At 43.9% G+C, this 15,718-nt stretch overlaps 1 protein-coding gene across 4 annotated transcripts in view; it reads left to right on the forward strand.

Annotated features, from left to right (window-relative positions):
- LOC143767927 (uncharacterized) overlaps positions 1-15,718 on the forward strand; it is a 118,739-nt gene that overhangs the window by 71,568 nt on the left and 31,453 nt on the right. For 3 of the 4 annotated variants that reach the window (XM_077256450.1, XM_077256447.1, XM_077256448.1), the window contains 6 exons: positions 3,723-3,883; positions 12,821-12,967; positions 13,097-13,276; positions 13,360-13,483; positions 13,567-13,664; positions 13,862-13,952. In XM_077256450.1, the coding sequence (XP_077112565.1) occupies positions 3,723-3,883; positions 12,821-12,967; positions 13,097-13,276; positions 13,360-13,483; positions 13,567-13,664; positions 13,862-13,952 (801 nt within the window). The remainder of the gene's footprint in view (positions 1-3,722; positions 3,884-12,820; positions 12,968-13,096; positions 13,277-13,359; positions 13,484-13,566; positions 13,665-13,861; positions 13,953-15,718) is intronic. The other variant, XM_077256449.1, reaches the window with a different exon arrangement.

Raw genomic sequence — 15,718 nt, forward strand, 5'->3', positions numbered from 1 at the left:
GGGGGACGCGAATGTAAGTATATACTGTTTGTTTTTTTTACATTTTACACTGGTAACCAGGGTAAACATCGGGTTACTAAGCGCGGCCCTGCGCTTAGCAACCCGATGTTTACCCTGGTTACCCGGGGACTTCGGCATTGTTGGTCGCTGGAGAGCGGTCTGTGTGACAGCTCTCCAGCGACCACACAGCGACGCTGCAGCGATCGGCATCGTTGTCTGTATCGCTGCAGCGTCGCTTAAGGCCCCGTCTCACATAGCGAGATCGCTAGCGAGATCGCTGCTGAGTCACAAGTTTTGTGACGCAACAGCGACCTCAGTAGCGATCTCGCTATGTTTGACACGTACCAGCGACCCGGCCCCTGCTGTGAGATCGCTGGTCGTGTCGGAATGGCCTGGACCTTTTTTTGGTCATTGAGGTCCCGCTGACATCGCTGAATCGGTGTGTGTGACACGGATTCAGCGATGTCTTCACTGGTAACCAGGGTAAACATCGGGTTACTAAGCGCAGGGCCGCGCTTAGTAACCCGATGTTTACCCTGGTTACCATCGTAAATGTAAAAAAAAACAAACAGTACATACTCACATTCCGGTGTCCGTCAGGTCCCTTGCCGTCTGCTTCCCGCTCTGACTGACTGCCGACCGGAAAGTGAAAGCACAGCACAGCGGTGACGTCACCGCTCTGCTGTTAGGGCCGGCGCTCAGTCAGTGGGGGACGCGAAGGTGAGTATGTACTGTTTTTTTTTTTTTTACATTTTACACTGGTAACCAGGGTAAACATCGGGTTACTAAGCGCGGCCCTGCGCTTAGCAACCCGATGTTTACCCTGGTTACCCGGGGACTTCGGCATCGTTGGTCGCTGGAGAGCGGTCTGTGTGACAGCTCTCCAGCGACCACACAGCGACGCTGCAGCGATCGGCATCATTGTCTGTATCGCTGCAGCGTCGCTTAGTGTGAAGGTACCTTAAGAACATCATTCCCACTGCATCTCCATTTGAAAGAAAATGCCTAATTAGATTTTCTTGGTTTATCTTTAGGAGGCATCACACCTCCCTCCCCTGAACAGATGTCCTCCTGTAGTATTCCTTAAGTGTTGTACTTTTTTCTCATTAACCTATTTGTAATCTTGCCTGAAGGAGCCACTGTGCTCTGAAAGCTGCAAACATATTATTTTCTGGTTAGCCAATAAAGGTATCACTCCTAGAATACTTTTGTCATCATTGGGCAGAAAGTATTCACATCGATTGTACAATAACAGCAGAGTTTCCCTTTATCCTGAAATTTCAATTTCTTTTAGAACCAACTAACATCAAGGAAGATTGTGATAAACTGCATAAAATCCATTACACCTGTGCCATGATATATCTCTAAGCTGTGGGTGGCTGATGGCTGTAATCTACATTTATTCTTGTCTGCAGGAGATGTGTTGTCATGGCTCGAGCCCTCGTTTCATGGCTTCACTCCATGTAATAAATGACATTATGTTTTCGTTCCTAAGGAATTCAGTTTACTGTACAATCCCTCCTGAAATCGGGAGCAATATTATTTTCTCTACTCTTCTGGTCAGGACTCATAGTAGCCTCAATGGTCCACCATAAATGAATGCAACTCCGGTTTAATGTTGAAGTTCTTCCCTCGTACATACGTTGTTGTTGAGAATGTAACATATAGTAAAAAAATGTTGTTTTTTTTACCTGTTGATTCTATGTGATAGTTTAATTGTGGTGGGAATGATGTGCCTCTCTATGTGAGTCTGTAACTCCCTGATAGTCTTAAAAAAAAAAAAAAAAAAAAGCAGCTCTCCATCAGTGACCTGTCATAAGCCAATACAGCTGCATATGTAATCAGGGCACCGCATAAGGCCCCACCCACAGTCATGCCCACAGCTCCACCCCAGAGCACGAGAATCTCATTAACTGAAAGCTACAAATACAGATTAAGCAACAACCACAAGACAGATTTCATAACCTTGTATCAATGTAATCAGTATAACGGCATCAACCTGAGTGTTTTTAGGTTACTGTGCCCAATCTTGCTGATAGGTTCCCTTTAAGACACCTCAGCTCTGCACTATTATACACAGTTCTTTTTAAATGTGTAATATTTCACAAGCTGAGCACAGAGGACTGAACCAGAGGAGAACAACGTTGTTTCTGGCAGATTCCGGCCATATGCTTTGAGCTTTAGTAGGGTGTGGTACTTTCCAAATGGCTGAAGTAGGGAGCAGATTACTCCAGCTGGACAGCAGGAACAGATCCCAGAGGAGATTCAACACACCATATGCAGAAGCCCTAACTAGGGTTTATCGAATAGCTTCAGATAAGTGCTTATCCGAATAGCTATAGCGCTTCCCGAATAGCTACCTTGGTAACCTGGATACCTGTAGCGCTCCTGATAATGAACTGTTCGGTGTCGCTGCTGCATGTTTCGTGGCTGTGTGACAGTCAACACATGCATGGATAGCCCCAAAACAGGTACAGGCTTTGTATGTACTGTATGTGTTGTGACTGTCACACAGCCACAACACAGGCAGCTGAAGCCCTGAACAGATGATTATCGGGAGCGCTCCATGTAACAAGGTTCCCAAGGCAACTATTCTGTAAGCGCTATAGCTATTAGGATAAGGAGTTATGCAAAAGCTATTCGATCAACCCTAGCCCTAATATATCTAAATGACAGAAAACCAGAACAGTCGAAATCCCAATAAAGTGATTCCATTTTATAAATTAATTCACTGAGGATTAGCATCTATACACACGTGGTCAAAATTGTTGGTACCCCTCGTTTAATGACAGAAAAACACACAATGGTCACAGAAATAACTTGACTCTAACAAAAGTAATAATAAATAAAAAAGATTGTAGACGCCTGTGATACTTAGTGGACACACCTTGATTTAAAATGTCCCTTTTGTCACATTTTCAGGGGTACCATAATTTCTGGTACAGGCCTATTTCATGAGTTTTATTCTTTCTTAATTCTGTGGATGCATGGTTGAAAAGCAATGTCTGACGCTCATTTGTTCATTTTCATAGATAATTTATCATTACTTTTGTCAGATTCAAGTAATTTTGGTGACTGTTGTGGGATTTTCTGTCATTAAACGAGGGGTAACAACAATTTTTACCACGTGTGTAGGAGGACTGAATATTTTGATTCCACAGCCACTTTCCAGAAATTAACATGCAGTGGAATTTGGAGAGTGAAAAATTACACATTTGCCATTTTATTACCCAGCACTTAGTGCCCAAATTGTGCTCACTATAATATTGCTAAATACAGGGATCCTAAATGTTGCTTTTGCACACTGCAAGACTCAGAAGTGAGAGCAGATTTTCCTGGATTGGTTTATGGAAACCCTCTTGCATTTCAACAGCCATTGAGCCACTAATAGTGTGGGAACCTCTGTTTTTCCATTGACAGATGATGGACCTGAGTGGGGACTTGTTTTTTGTGAGATGAGAATTGATATTATTTTCGCCTACATAGCATTGGTTGGTTTCTTTTTAGTCAATATTTGGGAGACAGAATAAACACAGTTGAACACCACGCACTACTGATTAATCTAATACGGTTTTCTATTAGACTGTGAACTGTCATTGTCTTGGTAAATAATTCCAGTTTTTTACATAAACTGTACATAAAAATGGCAAGCTAAGTAAAAAATGTTCAAAAATATAAAATTCAAGGATATTTTATTCAAAAATAATTGTTTTTTTTCTTAGCAGATAACTGTACCCGGAGATCAGAGGGACAGCTGACCTCTTCAGTTTTTAAATCAGATGATCTCAAAATCCCACAGGATGCAACTGTATTGAATGCCATGACTTCAGATATACCATCATCCCTTCACAGCAAAGATCTGTCATCTGATCCTTTGAAACAGGTCCTGTCTTCTGATTTATTACTGACTACAAAGGAAAATGAAAGTCACAAAATAAGCATTAAAACAAAAGCTGCTCCTAAAGAAAATAAGTCATTTTCACATTCAGTATATGGAAATACCATAAACCAAAGAACCCACACAAGGGAGAAGCCTTTTTCTGTTCAGAATGTAGGAAATGTTTTAACCGAAAATCAGATTTGGTTGTGCACCATAGAACTCACACAGGGGAGAAGCCTTTTTGCTGTTCAGAATGTTGGAAATGTTTTAACCTAAAATCAGATTTGGTTAAGCACTAGAGAATCCACACAGGGCAGAAGCCGTATTCATGTTCAGAATGTGGGAAATGTTTTATCGAGAAATCAGATTTGGTTCAGCACCATAGAACTCACACAGGGGAGAAGCCTTTTTCCTGTTCACAATGTGGGAAATGTTTTAATCACAAACGTAGTCTTCTTGTTACACACCAGAGAACTCACACAGGGGAGAAGCCATTTTCCTGTTCAGAATGTGGGAAGTGTTTTTACCATAAAACAAATTTGTTTAAGCACCAGAGAAGTCACACAGGAGTGAAGCATTTTTTCTGTTCAGAATGTGGGAAATATTTTAACCATAAATTTATTCTTGTTATGCACCAGAGAACTCACACAGGGAAGAAGCCTTTTTCCTGTTCAGCATGTGGGAAATGTTTTAACCACAAATGTAATCTTGTTACACACCAGAGAACTCACACAGTGGAGGAGGATATAGGCCCCACAGCCTAAAAACAGCAGCCTGCAGCTGCCTAGAAAAGGTGCCTCTATTAGAGGCACCTTTTCAAGCGCTTTGCCTGGCTCTTCCCACTTGCCCTGTAGTGGTGGCAAGTGGGGTTAATATTTGTGGGGTTGATTTCACCTTTGCATTTGTCATGATCTCTTAGCCGCGGCCAGCAGTTTGTCACGAAATCCACAGGGATTCCTGACCACTGCCACCAATATGTCATGGATTGGGGTGACTTTAGACCAACAGATGGCTATCACATGTGCAGGGGGCTTATCTTAGTTATCCCTCCACTGCCACAATGTGATAAAAAAACACACACACAAGGTTATTGACCTCTTAATTTACAGCAGGGGCTTATTTTAGGTATCCCACTGCTCTTCATTATACCATGTACTGCAGGGATTTGTGTATCCCGCTTACAGTTCCACTTAAACCTTGCAGCTCTCTGGCGCCCCCCTTACTGTCAGGTCAGATTAGGTACTGCACCTAGGGTAAATAGTCGCCAGAAAGGCTGCCTGCTTTGTACTGGCTATTGGGCACGCTGCAGCGACGCGATAAACTACTCCCGCTCAGGCAGGAACAATAATTATCAAGCCGCAGTCGCTACGGTGACTGTTGTGAATTAGACTTTTTTGGCTCCCTCTTGTGGTCACTGGTGATATTACTCTGGGATTGTCTTTCCCTAGTTTGGCACCCACCTGGGTCGTTAGTCCAGGGGTGTTGCTATATAAACTTCCTGAATTCTCAGTCTGGTGCCTGGCATCGTTGTAATCAGTTCCTTTCTGTTTGCTCCTGTCTGCTGGTCGTGGTTCTTGCAAAATTAAGCTAAGTCCTGCTTCCTTGTTTTTTGGTTATTTGCATTGCTCTTATTTATTTGTCCAGCTTGTACTAAATGTGATTCCTGATTTTGCTGGAATCTCTAGGGGGCTGGTATCCTCCCCCCGGGCCGTTAGACGGTTCGGGGGTTCTTGTATATCCAGCGTGGAAATTTTGATAGGGTTTTTGCTGACCGTATAAGTCATCTTACTATATTCTGCTATTAGTCAGTGGGCCTCTCTTTGCTAAATATCTAGTTCATTCTTACGTTTGTCTTTTCTTCTTACCTCACCGTTATTATTTGTTGGGGGCTTGTATCCAACTTTTGGGGTCTTTTCTCTGGAGGCAAGAAAGGTCTATCTTTTCCCTTCTAGGGTTAGTTAGTTCTCCGGCTGGCGCGAGACGTCTAGAACCAACGTAGGCACGTTCCCCGGCTGCTGCTATTTGTGGTGCTAGGATTAGTTATACGGTCAGCCCAGTTACCACTGTCCTATGAGCTGGTTTTTTGTGTTTGCAGACTTGGTAATTACTTCTGAGACCCTCTGCCATTGGGGTCATAACAGGTGACACCCAAAGGCCTTCACAGTACACGGTATTACTGCCACCAGCTTCGATTAAACGGGTCCGAAGCTAACCCAAAACAGTAGCGTAATTTCCCTTCAGAAGACTTAGGGTACGCTTTTAGAGCATGGAGAAAGAACTGGCATGAAATAATATACCCCACAAAATGTAGGCAGTGCTTTATCAAAATATTTTACAAAGATGTTACAAATGAGACAATTGCAAATATGTACAAGGCAATTATAAAAAAAACAGGAAATAACATGAGAAATAACACTTACAGTTGTTCAAAGCATTGCAGGCAACAGGCTAGGGGAACTTTCCATCTATCCCAGTGCATCAGGGCGTGCACTCTGGGCTCTTCAGGTAAAAACTCAAATCTCACTCTCTTGGACGCCGGCCAGCACTTAAAACCTACAGCCTGTGACCTCACAGAAAGGGCTGGCTTTTCCAAACCCTCCTCTCTCTACATTCTGAGTACTTCAACCTTAAATTTATCTACTTTCTATAACTTCGCTACACAACATGTCATAGTCGTAACAAACCCAGCATTCATCTCGGATTAACGTGGGCATTCTAATGAGATCAAATATGTCCTTTCTGGGATACATATTTACCGAGAAATCCCTACTTCTTTACCAGATGGAGTTAGAAACTCGTCTTTAGAGTGCTGGATAGATGCTTCGATGGAGATTAAAAATATATGTTTTTGTGGTCTTAACTTAAACGGTTTGCGTAATATCTTAGAAAAACAGAACAAAGAACTTTCATAGATTCTAGAAGTTTCTAGTCCAGTTATAGCTGGATAAGAGCTTACACGGCAGGAAATGCCGGTCGTAAATACCTTGGCTCTCATAACCCCCACACTCTCTGAGAAGGAAAGTCAGGAATTTGCAGCTACGAGCTGTTGCTGAATCACTCCAAGGAGGGGGGCTTAGCCCACAGCATGCTAGCAAGAGAACTAAACTTATGATATTTCATACCATCGTGACAGTATTGTTAGGTGACATCAATCCCAAGGCTTAGTAATGGAGAGGTGTCTATAAGACACCCATCCATTACTAATCCTATAATTGTATGGTACATAAAGACACAGCCAGACTAAAGTCCTGTATTTGAAAAAATGACACAGACTCCTTTATTATTCTCAATTAAACCATACTTACTGCATACCCTAATCCCAGCAAAGCCCTTGATCTCTTGTAGTAAAAATAAAATAAAAAACCAACAATATACCATACCTGTCTATTGTTGTGTCCGACGCTGTAATCCATGTCTGGGGGCTAAATAGTTTTAAACTTTGACGGTGCCAAGATGCAACCGTCCCGGCTGATAGCGCAACATCATTCACCAGCGGTGACATCAAGTCCGGGCTGAACTTCGGTGACCTCATGACCATGGGAAAATGCCAGTGATGATGTCACTCTGGTCAATGATGCTGCGCTCTCAGCATCTCATTTACCAGTGGCTTTCAGCCGGGGCGGTCACATCTTGGCACCTTCCAGGTTGCAAACTAGCCCCCAGCCATGGATTACGGCGTGGGAGAAGCTGACGGACAGGTATGGTATATATGTATTTTTTATTTGTATTACAGGAGATCGAGGGCTTCACTGGGATTAGGCGTATTAATAAAAATGTAAAACTGTGTTTAGTGTTATTTCATATAAAAGACTTTATTCTGATTGTACCTTTATTTAACATGTAACTATAGGATTAGTAATGGATAGGTGTCTTATAGACACTTATCCATTGCTAAGTTGTGAGCTTGATGTAACCAGACAATAGAAAGGTGACAAACCCCACAAATATGAACCCACTTGCCACCGCTACATCTAATATGTGCTTCTTTGTTGGGCACCTGCATGCTGCTGTTTTTAGGCTGGGGGGCTATATAAATGGCCCGTTACCAGCGTGAGAATACCAGCCCTCGATCCCAGTTATCCCAGTGAAGCCCTTGATCTCCTGTAATAAAAATAACATGAAAAAAAAAACAATGTACCATACCTGTCCTTCGTTTTGTCCCACGCTTTAATCTATGTCTGGGGGATAATTAGTTTTCAACCAGGACCGCGCCAATATGTAACCGTTCCGGCAGAAAACCACTGGTGAATGAGCTGCTGCCAGCACACCATCATTCACCAGCGGTGACTTCATCTTTGGCATTTTCCCACGGTTCGGAGGTCACCGCAGTTCAGCCTGGCCTCGATTATGTCACCGTTGGTGAATGATGTGTAAGGAGAAGCACTGGACTGCCGGATCCTGCACTGCACCGGGCCCGGAACTGCTGAGGCTGCTTCCATTGTTGTCCGGGGAAAGGCTTAAAAGCCCTGACTGAACCCCTGACCCAGTAGCAGGGCACGTGCCCAAAGAAATGCGCACTCTGAAGCAGTCAGTTTTGGTACGGGCAGAGAGCGAGCATCAGGCTGAAGAGTGTGCTCCTTCCCTTGAGCACCCACGCTGCGTTGCTCTGCGCCCACCAGTCCCTGCTATCACCCAAGTGTCCAGGAAGGACCGAGCAGTTGGGTGTCCTGCCTTCACCAGACTGGGAGCTACCGTGTGTTCCTCATCTGTGAGCACAATGCCCGGGCTGCTGAGAGAGAGCCGTGCAGCAGATAGACTTTTGTGGCCTGACCAATTAATCCTCGTGGACCACCCTACGCCGGATTCTGGAATTGCTGCGGCCCTGCTGTGGCCCGCACCAACCTATGGACTAGGGGCTCAGCGGAAGGTACCAGAGACCGACTGGTGCTGCCAGAAGAAGGACCGTTGCATGATAGATCCCAATGGAACCACACCACCTGCTGCTGGCACCATTGTCTCCAAAGCTACAGCTAAAGACTGAGAGGCCTTTGATACGATAAGTGATTTTCAGGAACTGCCATTATTATGTTTACTGCTCACTTTTGTTGCTTATCCGCCACTGTACTGTTCAACCTCCCTTTGTATCTCCCTACGAGGAGTTTAACCCCTGTTATATTAAATCTGTTCAAATTGTTAACCCTTGCTCTGCCTCTCTTGCATCACTGCATCCCACAACCTGCTCACAGATGCTGCGCTCTCAGGAGCTCATTCACCAGTAGTTTTCAGCCGGATTGGTCACATCTTGGCGTCATACTGGTTGAAAACTAATTATCCCACAGATATGGATTACTGCGTGGGACAGAACGACGGACAGGTATGGTATATTGTTGGATTTTTATTTTATTCGCTGGGATTAGGCGATGCAGTAAGTATGGTTTAATTGAGATTAATAAAGGAGTCCGTGTCATTTTTTCAAATAAAGGATTTTAGTCTGGCTGTGTCTTTTACCATACAACTATAGGATTAGTAATGGATGGGTGTCTTATAGACACCTCTCCATTACTAAGCCGTGAGCTTGATGTCACCTAACAATACAAAGGTGACATCAACCTCACAAATATTAACTCCACTTGCCACCACTACAGGGCAAGTGGGAAGAGCCGGGTAAAGCTCCAGTAATGGTGCATCTAATAGATAGGCCTGTCTCTCTCTCTTTATCTATGGTGCTGGTCAGGCAGTGTGGAGGTCAGATATGAAATGTCTATGTTTGGACCTGGTCGACCTTTATTTGCGCATAACCTTTCTGGCGCCATGGGATTGATTCAGAAATGCTGCAGGTATGGTTTTTATTCAATATGGTCCTGCTTTTAATACATTTAGGAGGCCGTAATGGCACAGCGAATATAATAAAAAAACGTAGAGTGGGATTAATGTGGTCTTGCTTCTAACATATTAAGGAGGCCGTAATGGCACAGCGAATATAAAAATCGTAGAGTAGGACTGCCCCATGAGAATGCCTTGACGTGGCGGGGTGGCTCAAACAATTGTTTGCTATATGTCTCATTTTGATATACAGTTAGAAATTAATATGTGCATGTGCACTTTTTGTATTGCTTTCTGACCACAAACAGCGCTGGCTTCTCCCCTTTTGATCTAATAGATGCGCCTTTTCTGGATGGCTACGGGCTCCTGTTTTAAGGTTGGGGGGACTATATCAATGACTGTGGAGAAACGGGGTCAGTGGGTGCTCTCGTCCGCTGGCCCGGCTGTCTTTAGCAAGACTGCATGGACCAGGGCTCATACCACTGAACGCCCGCTCTATCTCCCGGTGGGCAATACACTACACAGACAACACAGGGTTAAGGTAAAACAGTGTGGCAATACTTTATTGAACTAAAACACACCATAGCAAACAGAACGATCCCACCATTTACCCCAAGATGGTGCACATTACAGGCCAAAAAGTATATATTGAACAGCGCTCCATCCAGGTGTAAAAGTCTTCAATACAAACTTTATTTAAGCCATAGTAAAACAGCGACGTTTCGACCACTACATGGTCTTTATCAAGCATGCTTGATAAAGACCATGTAGTGGTCGAAACGTCGCTGTTTTACTATGGCTTAAATAAAGTTTGTATTGAAGACTTTTACACCTGGATGGAGCGCTGTTCAATATATACTTTTTGGTCTGATGATATCCAAGACAGTTCCCTGGATGTGGAACGAGCGCCCCAGTCAACAGTGAGTGCTGTCAGCCTGTTTTGTTTTTTTGGTGCACATTACAGGGTCTCACCCTTCCGCTGACTCACCGAGATAATGGTAGATGTTACATCCGAGCTCCCAGGGTCGCTACTCCATCTGTGGTATGCACACAGAGAGGAGGTAACAACAAGCGTAGGGAGATATCCGAGAGCAGTCCTGTATTCTTCAGCCGGGTCCGACAGACCCTCGGCTAAGATCCTGAAGAGTTCCTTACCAGAAGAAAAGAAGTCTCTTTTATACTAGAGGCCTGTAAGCTCTTTTTAGAATTACCCAGGGTCCTTCAGTCCAACATCAAAATAAGGTAAACAATGGTGATGGGATTACGTAGCACTATTAGCATATCAGCACACATGAATAAACAAAGCTTAACACACCCTATGCACAGTCACTATTACAGACTTAGGGTACTGTCTCACAGTGGCACTTTTGTCGCTACGACGGTACGATACCGCTGTGTCTGACACGCAGCAGCGATCAGGGACCCTGCTGAGAATCGTACGTCATAGCAGATCGTTTGGAACTTTCTTTCGTCGCTGGATCTCCCGCTGTCATCGTTGGATCGGTGTGTGTGACACCGATCCAACGATGCGTTCGCTTGTAACCATGGTAAACATCGGGTTACTAAGCGCAGGGCCGCGCTTAGTAACCCGATGTTTACCCTGGTTACCATCGTAAAAGTAAAAAAAAACAAACAGTACATACTCACATTCCGGTGTCCGTCAGGTCCCTTGCAGTCTGCTTCCGAGATGTTTACCCTGGTTACCCGGGGCCTTCGGCATCGTTGGTCGCTGTAGAGCGGTCTGTGTGACAGCTCTCCAGCGACCACACAACGACTTTCCAACGATCACGGCCAGGTCGTATCGCTGGTCGTGATTGTTGGAAAGTTGCAGAGTGTGAGAGTACCCTTACACAGTATGTTAGATAGTATATCAGTTGGCAAGTCTGTCTTCTTGACCCACCAGCCATAAACACTTAAATTCAAAAGCCAATATACAGATAAAAAATCAGTTCTTTTTGGTTTCCAAAAACATGATTGTCTGGGAAATTAAGATACAATCTGTTTTCTTCACAATGACCCCTTACCAACCTGAGAATACCAGCCCCCAGCTGTGAGCTTTAGCAAGGCTGGTTGTCAAAAATGGGGGGACCCCATGCCATTTATTTAAATTATTTAAATAAAAAAACAGCATGGGGACCCTTCTATTCTTCTTATCTAGCCTTGCTGAAGCTGACAGCTGAGGGTTGCAGCCCCCAACTGTGAGTTTCGTTTGGCTTGTTAGTAAAACCTACGCTAGTTTTTTTTTTTTTTTAATTGTTTATTTACAGCGCAGGAGCAGCTAATGAAAACTCTCATCCGCAGCTCCTCCTCTCACTAATTAGTAGCTGCAGGTATCAGATGATGGGAGCAGTAGTCCCATCAGCTGACACCAGTGACTGGAGGTAAACTTTATACCTCCGATCACAGCTGGGAGCTCTGACCGGCGGGAAGGATTTCCCCACCGATCAGAAGTGGTGTTTGCCCCATTGTCATGCACATGACAGCGCAGCAAACACCCAGTATTCGGACAGCCGAACCCGAACAGTAACACTGATTTTCTGGTGAAGTCCGTGTTCTGTGTCGGTGCCCGAACAGTAGGTGTTCAGTACGGATGCCGAACTTTACTGTTCGGGTTTTCCCATCTCTATTTGTGATCAGATAATTTTGTTTGCGGTGTTTGTGGAAACAAAAAAGCTTTTATAAAAGCCTCAAACGTCTGTGTGTGAATCAGAGCTGAGATCTAACGTGATAGAAGATTACAGTGCGGGGAAGACGGGAAACCTTCATATAGACGGCCGGTGGTGATGGAGTCAGTGACCGACTCTGGACAAATATGTTTCTAGAGCCGTAGTAGGAGATGAAGATGTCGTCCTCATCATGAAGTCGTTATTTCTCCTGTCACGTGTAATGAATATCTCCTGCAGTATTGCTAATGCCGATTCCAGTGTCGGGAAATGAGACGAGAATTAGCGTTATGGAAGATGAGTCTATGAGAAACGTATTCAGCTGCCAACTCCGAGGAAGAAACTGCTTGTTGTCTGTGGCCTAAAATATATAGGTTTTATTAGTAGATGTAAAGAAGAAAACTGAATACTGTAAAATAATAAATCTCATATGTTTCCCCTTATTATCTCCAGTAATTGTATTATTACACAGGATTTTTATGATGTTACATCGGCTCATCTTCTTCTCATTCAGGTCTCTACAATATCGGATCCTCTCGGTGAAGATCTACATAAGAAAATTTTCCTGATTTATCCATCAAAGATGGATATGGACAGAGACAAGATGGCAGAGAAAATATTACACCTCACCCTAGAGATCCTCTTCCGGCTTACTGGAGAGGTGAGAGATTCTGATGACGTCACATTACATCATTCTCATCTATGGGAATAACAAATGGATAGAACTGGAGAGGTGAGGACTCTGGAAATGTCTGTAGTGAGATTTATTAATGTGTCTCTCCATAACCAGGATTACACAGTAGTGAAGAAGACCTCTAGTGAGAGTTGTCAGGACCCTGAGTCTGAGGGATGGGGAAGACTCCTGAGCCCAATCATGGGTCCTCCACCTCACCCCCTGATACATGAGGACATCAATAACCAGAAGATCCTAGAACTCACCTACAAGATGATTGAGCTGCTGACTGGAGAGGTGACACTGCTGGGAATGCTGGGACATTATACAGTAACGCTATGAAGGGATCGGAGGGATCATAGTATAATTGTATGTGTCAGGTTCCTATAAGGTGTCAGGATGTCGCCGTCTATTTCTCCATGGAGGAGTGGGAGTATTTAGCAGGACACAAAGATGTGTACAAGGACATCATGATGGAGGTTCCCCAGCCCCTCACATCACCAGGTAATAGACAGGACTAAATACACATGGCCTATAATTATCTGTATGTAAAGAATGAATTCAGTCCCTGTATGTGTTTCCTCCAGATCTATCCAGTAAGAGGACAACACCAGAGAGATGTTCCAGTCCTCTTCTTCCACAGGACTGTAAACAAGAAGATCCTAATTTTCCTCAGGATCATCAGGTAGATGGAGAGAAGGTGTCATGAGATCTCCCCTATGATGTGTAGATGGCTGTGAAGGTCTTGTGCTCAGTCTTGTTTTATCCCCCAGTATTATGTTTTATACTTGTGTAATGAGAATGGTGGAGATGGCAGGATTAGAGCTTATCATAGATGTGACTTCTCCATCTGTCTGTGATTTTTCTCAATATTTGTTTCAGGGTGAAGATCTGACCCATATTAATACTACAGAGACATATGTGAGGGGTGATGAGTGTTGTAAAGAGGAGATTCCCACATATGACTACCCAGGTGAGTAGTAACCACTAAATGCAGAGAAGTCACAGATTCTTCTCAGTCACCGTCTGTGGCTACTTTATCGGTGGTGTAGTCCGGCTGTATTACCATGATCGCCATTTTGCCTCTAGACCACAACATTCTCCTCCATTCAAAACTGTTCAAATGACTTTGGGCATTAAAGCCCTTTTATATAGAGCTTACAACCTGGAGGATCCACCTACCCTCTGGGGATAGAAGACGGTGACCGTTACCTGCCCAGATCTGTAAACTACAAAGCCAAATGACAGCACACGTAGAATGTACTGACAAGTTAGAAAATCACTTGAGGAACATTATTATGATGGGCCTGTAAGAGAAAGCGGAGGGTAATGATGCTGTTGGCTTCCTATAACCCTGATATCTTATTTTCTGAATCTACCTTCTCTCCCTTCTGTGCTGCTGAATGTGCTCATATGGTCTGTTGTGAATTTGGATTCTGGGCTCCCCCGGTGGCTACTGGTGGAATTGAACTTGTGACATCATCTTCCCTGTTCACCTGTTCTGATTAGATCTGGGTGTCGCTATATAACCTGGCTTCTCTGTTAGATGCTTGCCGGTCAACAATGTTATCAGAAGCCTCTCTGTGCTTGTTCCTGCTCCCAGACATCTACTAGATAAGTTGGACATTCGTCCATGTTTTGTTTTTGTATTTTGGTTCCAGTTCACAGCTGCAGTTTCGTTACTGTGTCTGGAAAGCTCTTGTTGATCAGGAATTGCCACTCTGGTATTATGAGTTAATGCCAGAGTCCTAAAGTAATTTCTGGATGTGTTTTGTTAGGGTTTTCTACTGACCATGAAAGTATGCTTTCTGTCTTCTGCTATCTAGAAAGCGGACCTCAAATTTGCTAAAACTATTTTCCTGCTGCGTTTGTTGTTTCATCTCATATCACCGCCAATATATGTGGGGGGCTTCTGTCTCCTTTTGGGCATTTCTCTAGAGGTGAGTCAGGTCTTATATTTCCCTCTGCTAGCATTATTTAGTTCTCCGGCCGGCGCTGGGCATATAGGGATAAACAGTAGGACATGCTACCTGGCTACTTCTAGATGATGCGGTAGGTTTAGTTCATGGTCAGTACAGTTACATCTTCCAAGAGCTTGTTCCTATAGAGGCTTATGCTAGTTCTCTGGCCATGGAGATCATGACAGTTTGACCGGACTGCTAAAGGGTTAAAATCCTTGGCTGAGAAAGGAGAGAAATAAGAAGTCTGCTGAGAGTTTTTTTTTTTTTTTTCCTCTGTGCTCTTAATTGGATCACTTGCCAGTCTGTCTATGCTGCAGTCTTTCTTTTTTTTCTCTCTCCTTATAATCTTTGAATGGCTTTGTGTTCACCTGTTAATAATGGATCTTCAGAGTGTAACTGCAGGTTTGAATAATCTCACCACGAAAGTACAAAATTTGCAAGATTTTATTATTCATGCTCCGGTATCTGAGCCGAGAATTCCTTTGCCGGAATTCTTCTCAGGGAATAGATCTAGCTTTCAGAATTTTAGAAATAATTGTAAGCTATTTTTGTCCCTGAAATCTCGTTCTGCTGGAGACTCTGCACAGCAGGTTGGGATTGTGATTTCCTTGCTCCGCGGCGACCCTCAAGACTGGGCTTTTGCATTGGCACCAGGGGATCCTGCGTTGCGCAATGTGGATGCGTTTTTTTTGGCCTTGGGCTTGCTGTATGAGGAACCTCATTTGGAACTTCAGGCAGAAAAAACTTTGATGTCCCTATCGCAGGGGCAAGATGAAGC

This window comes from Ranitomeya variabilis, chromosome 4, assembly GCF_051348905.1.
Source record: "Ranitomeya variabilis isolate aRanVar5 chromosome 4, aRanVar5.hap1, whole genome shotgun sequence".
Taxonomy (NCBI): domain Eukaryota; kingdom Metazoa; phylum Chordata; class Amphibia; order Anura; family Dendrobatidae; genus Ranitomeya; species Ranitomeya variabilis.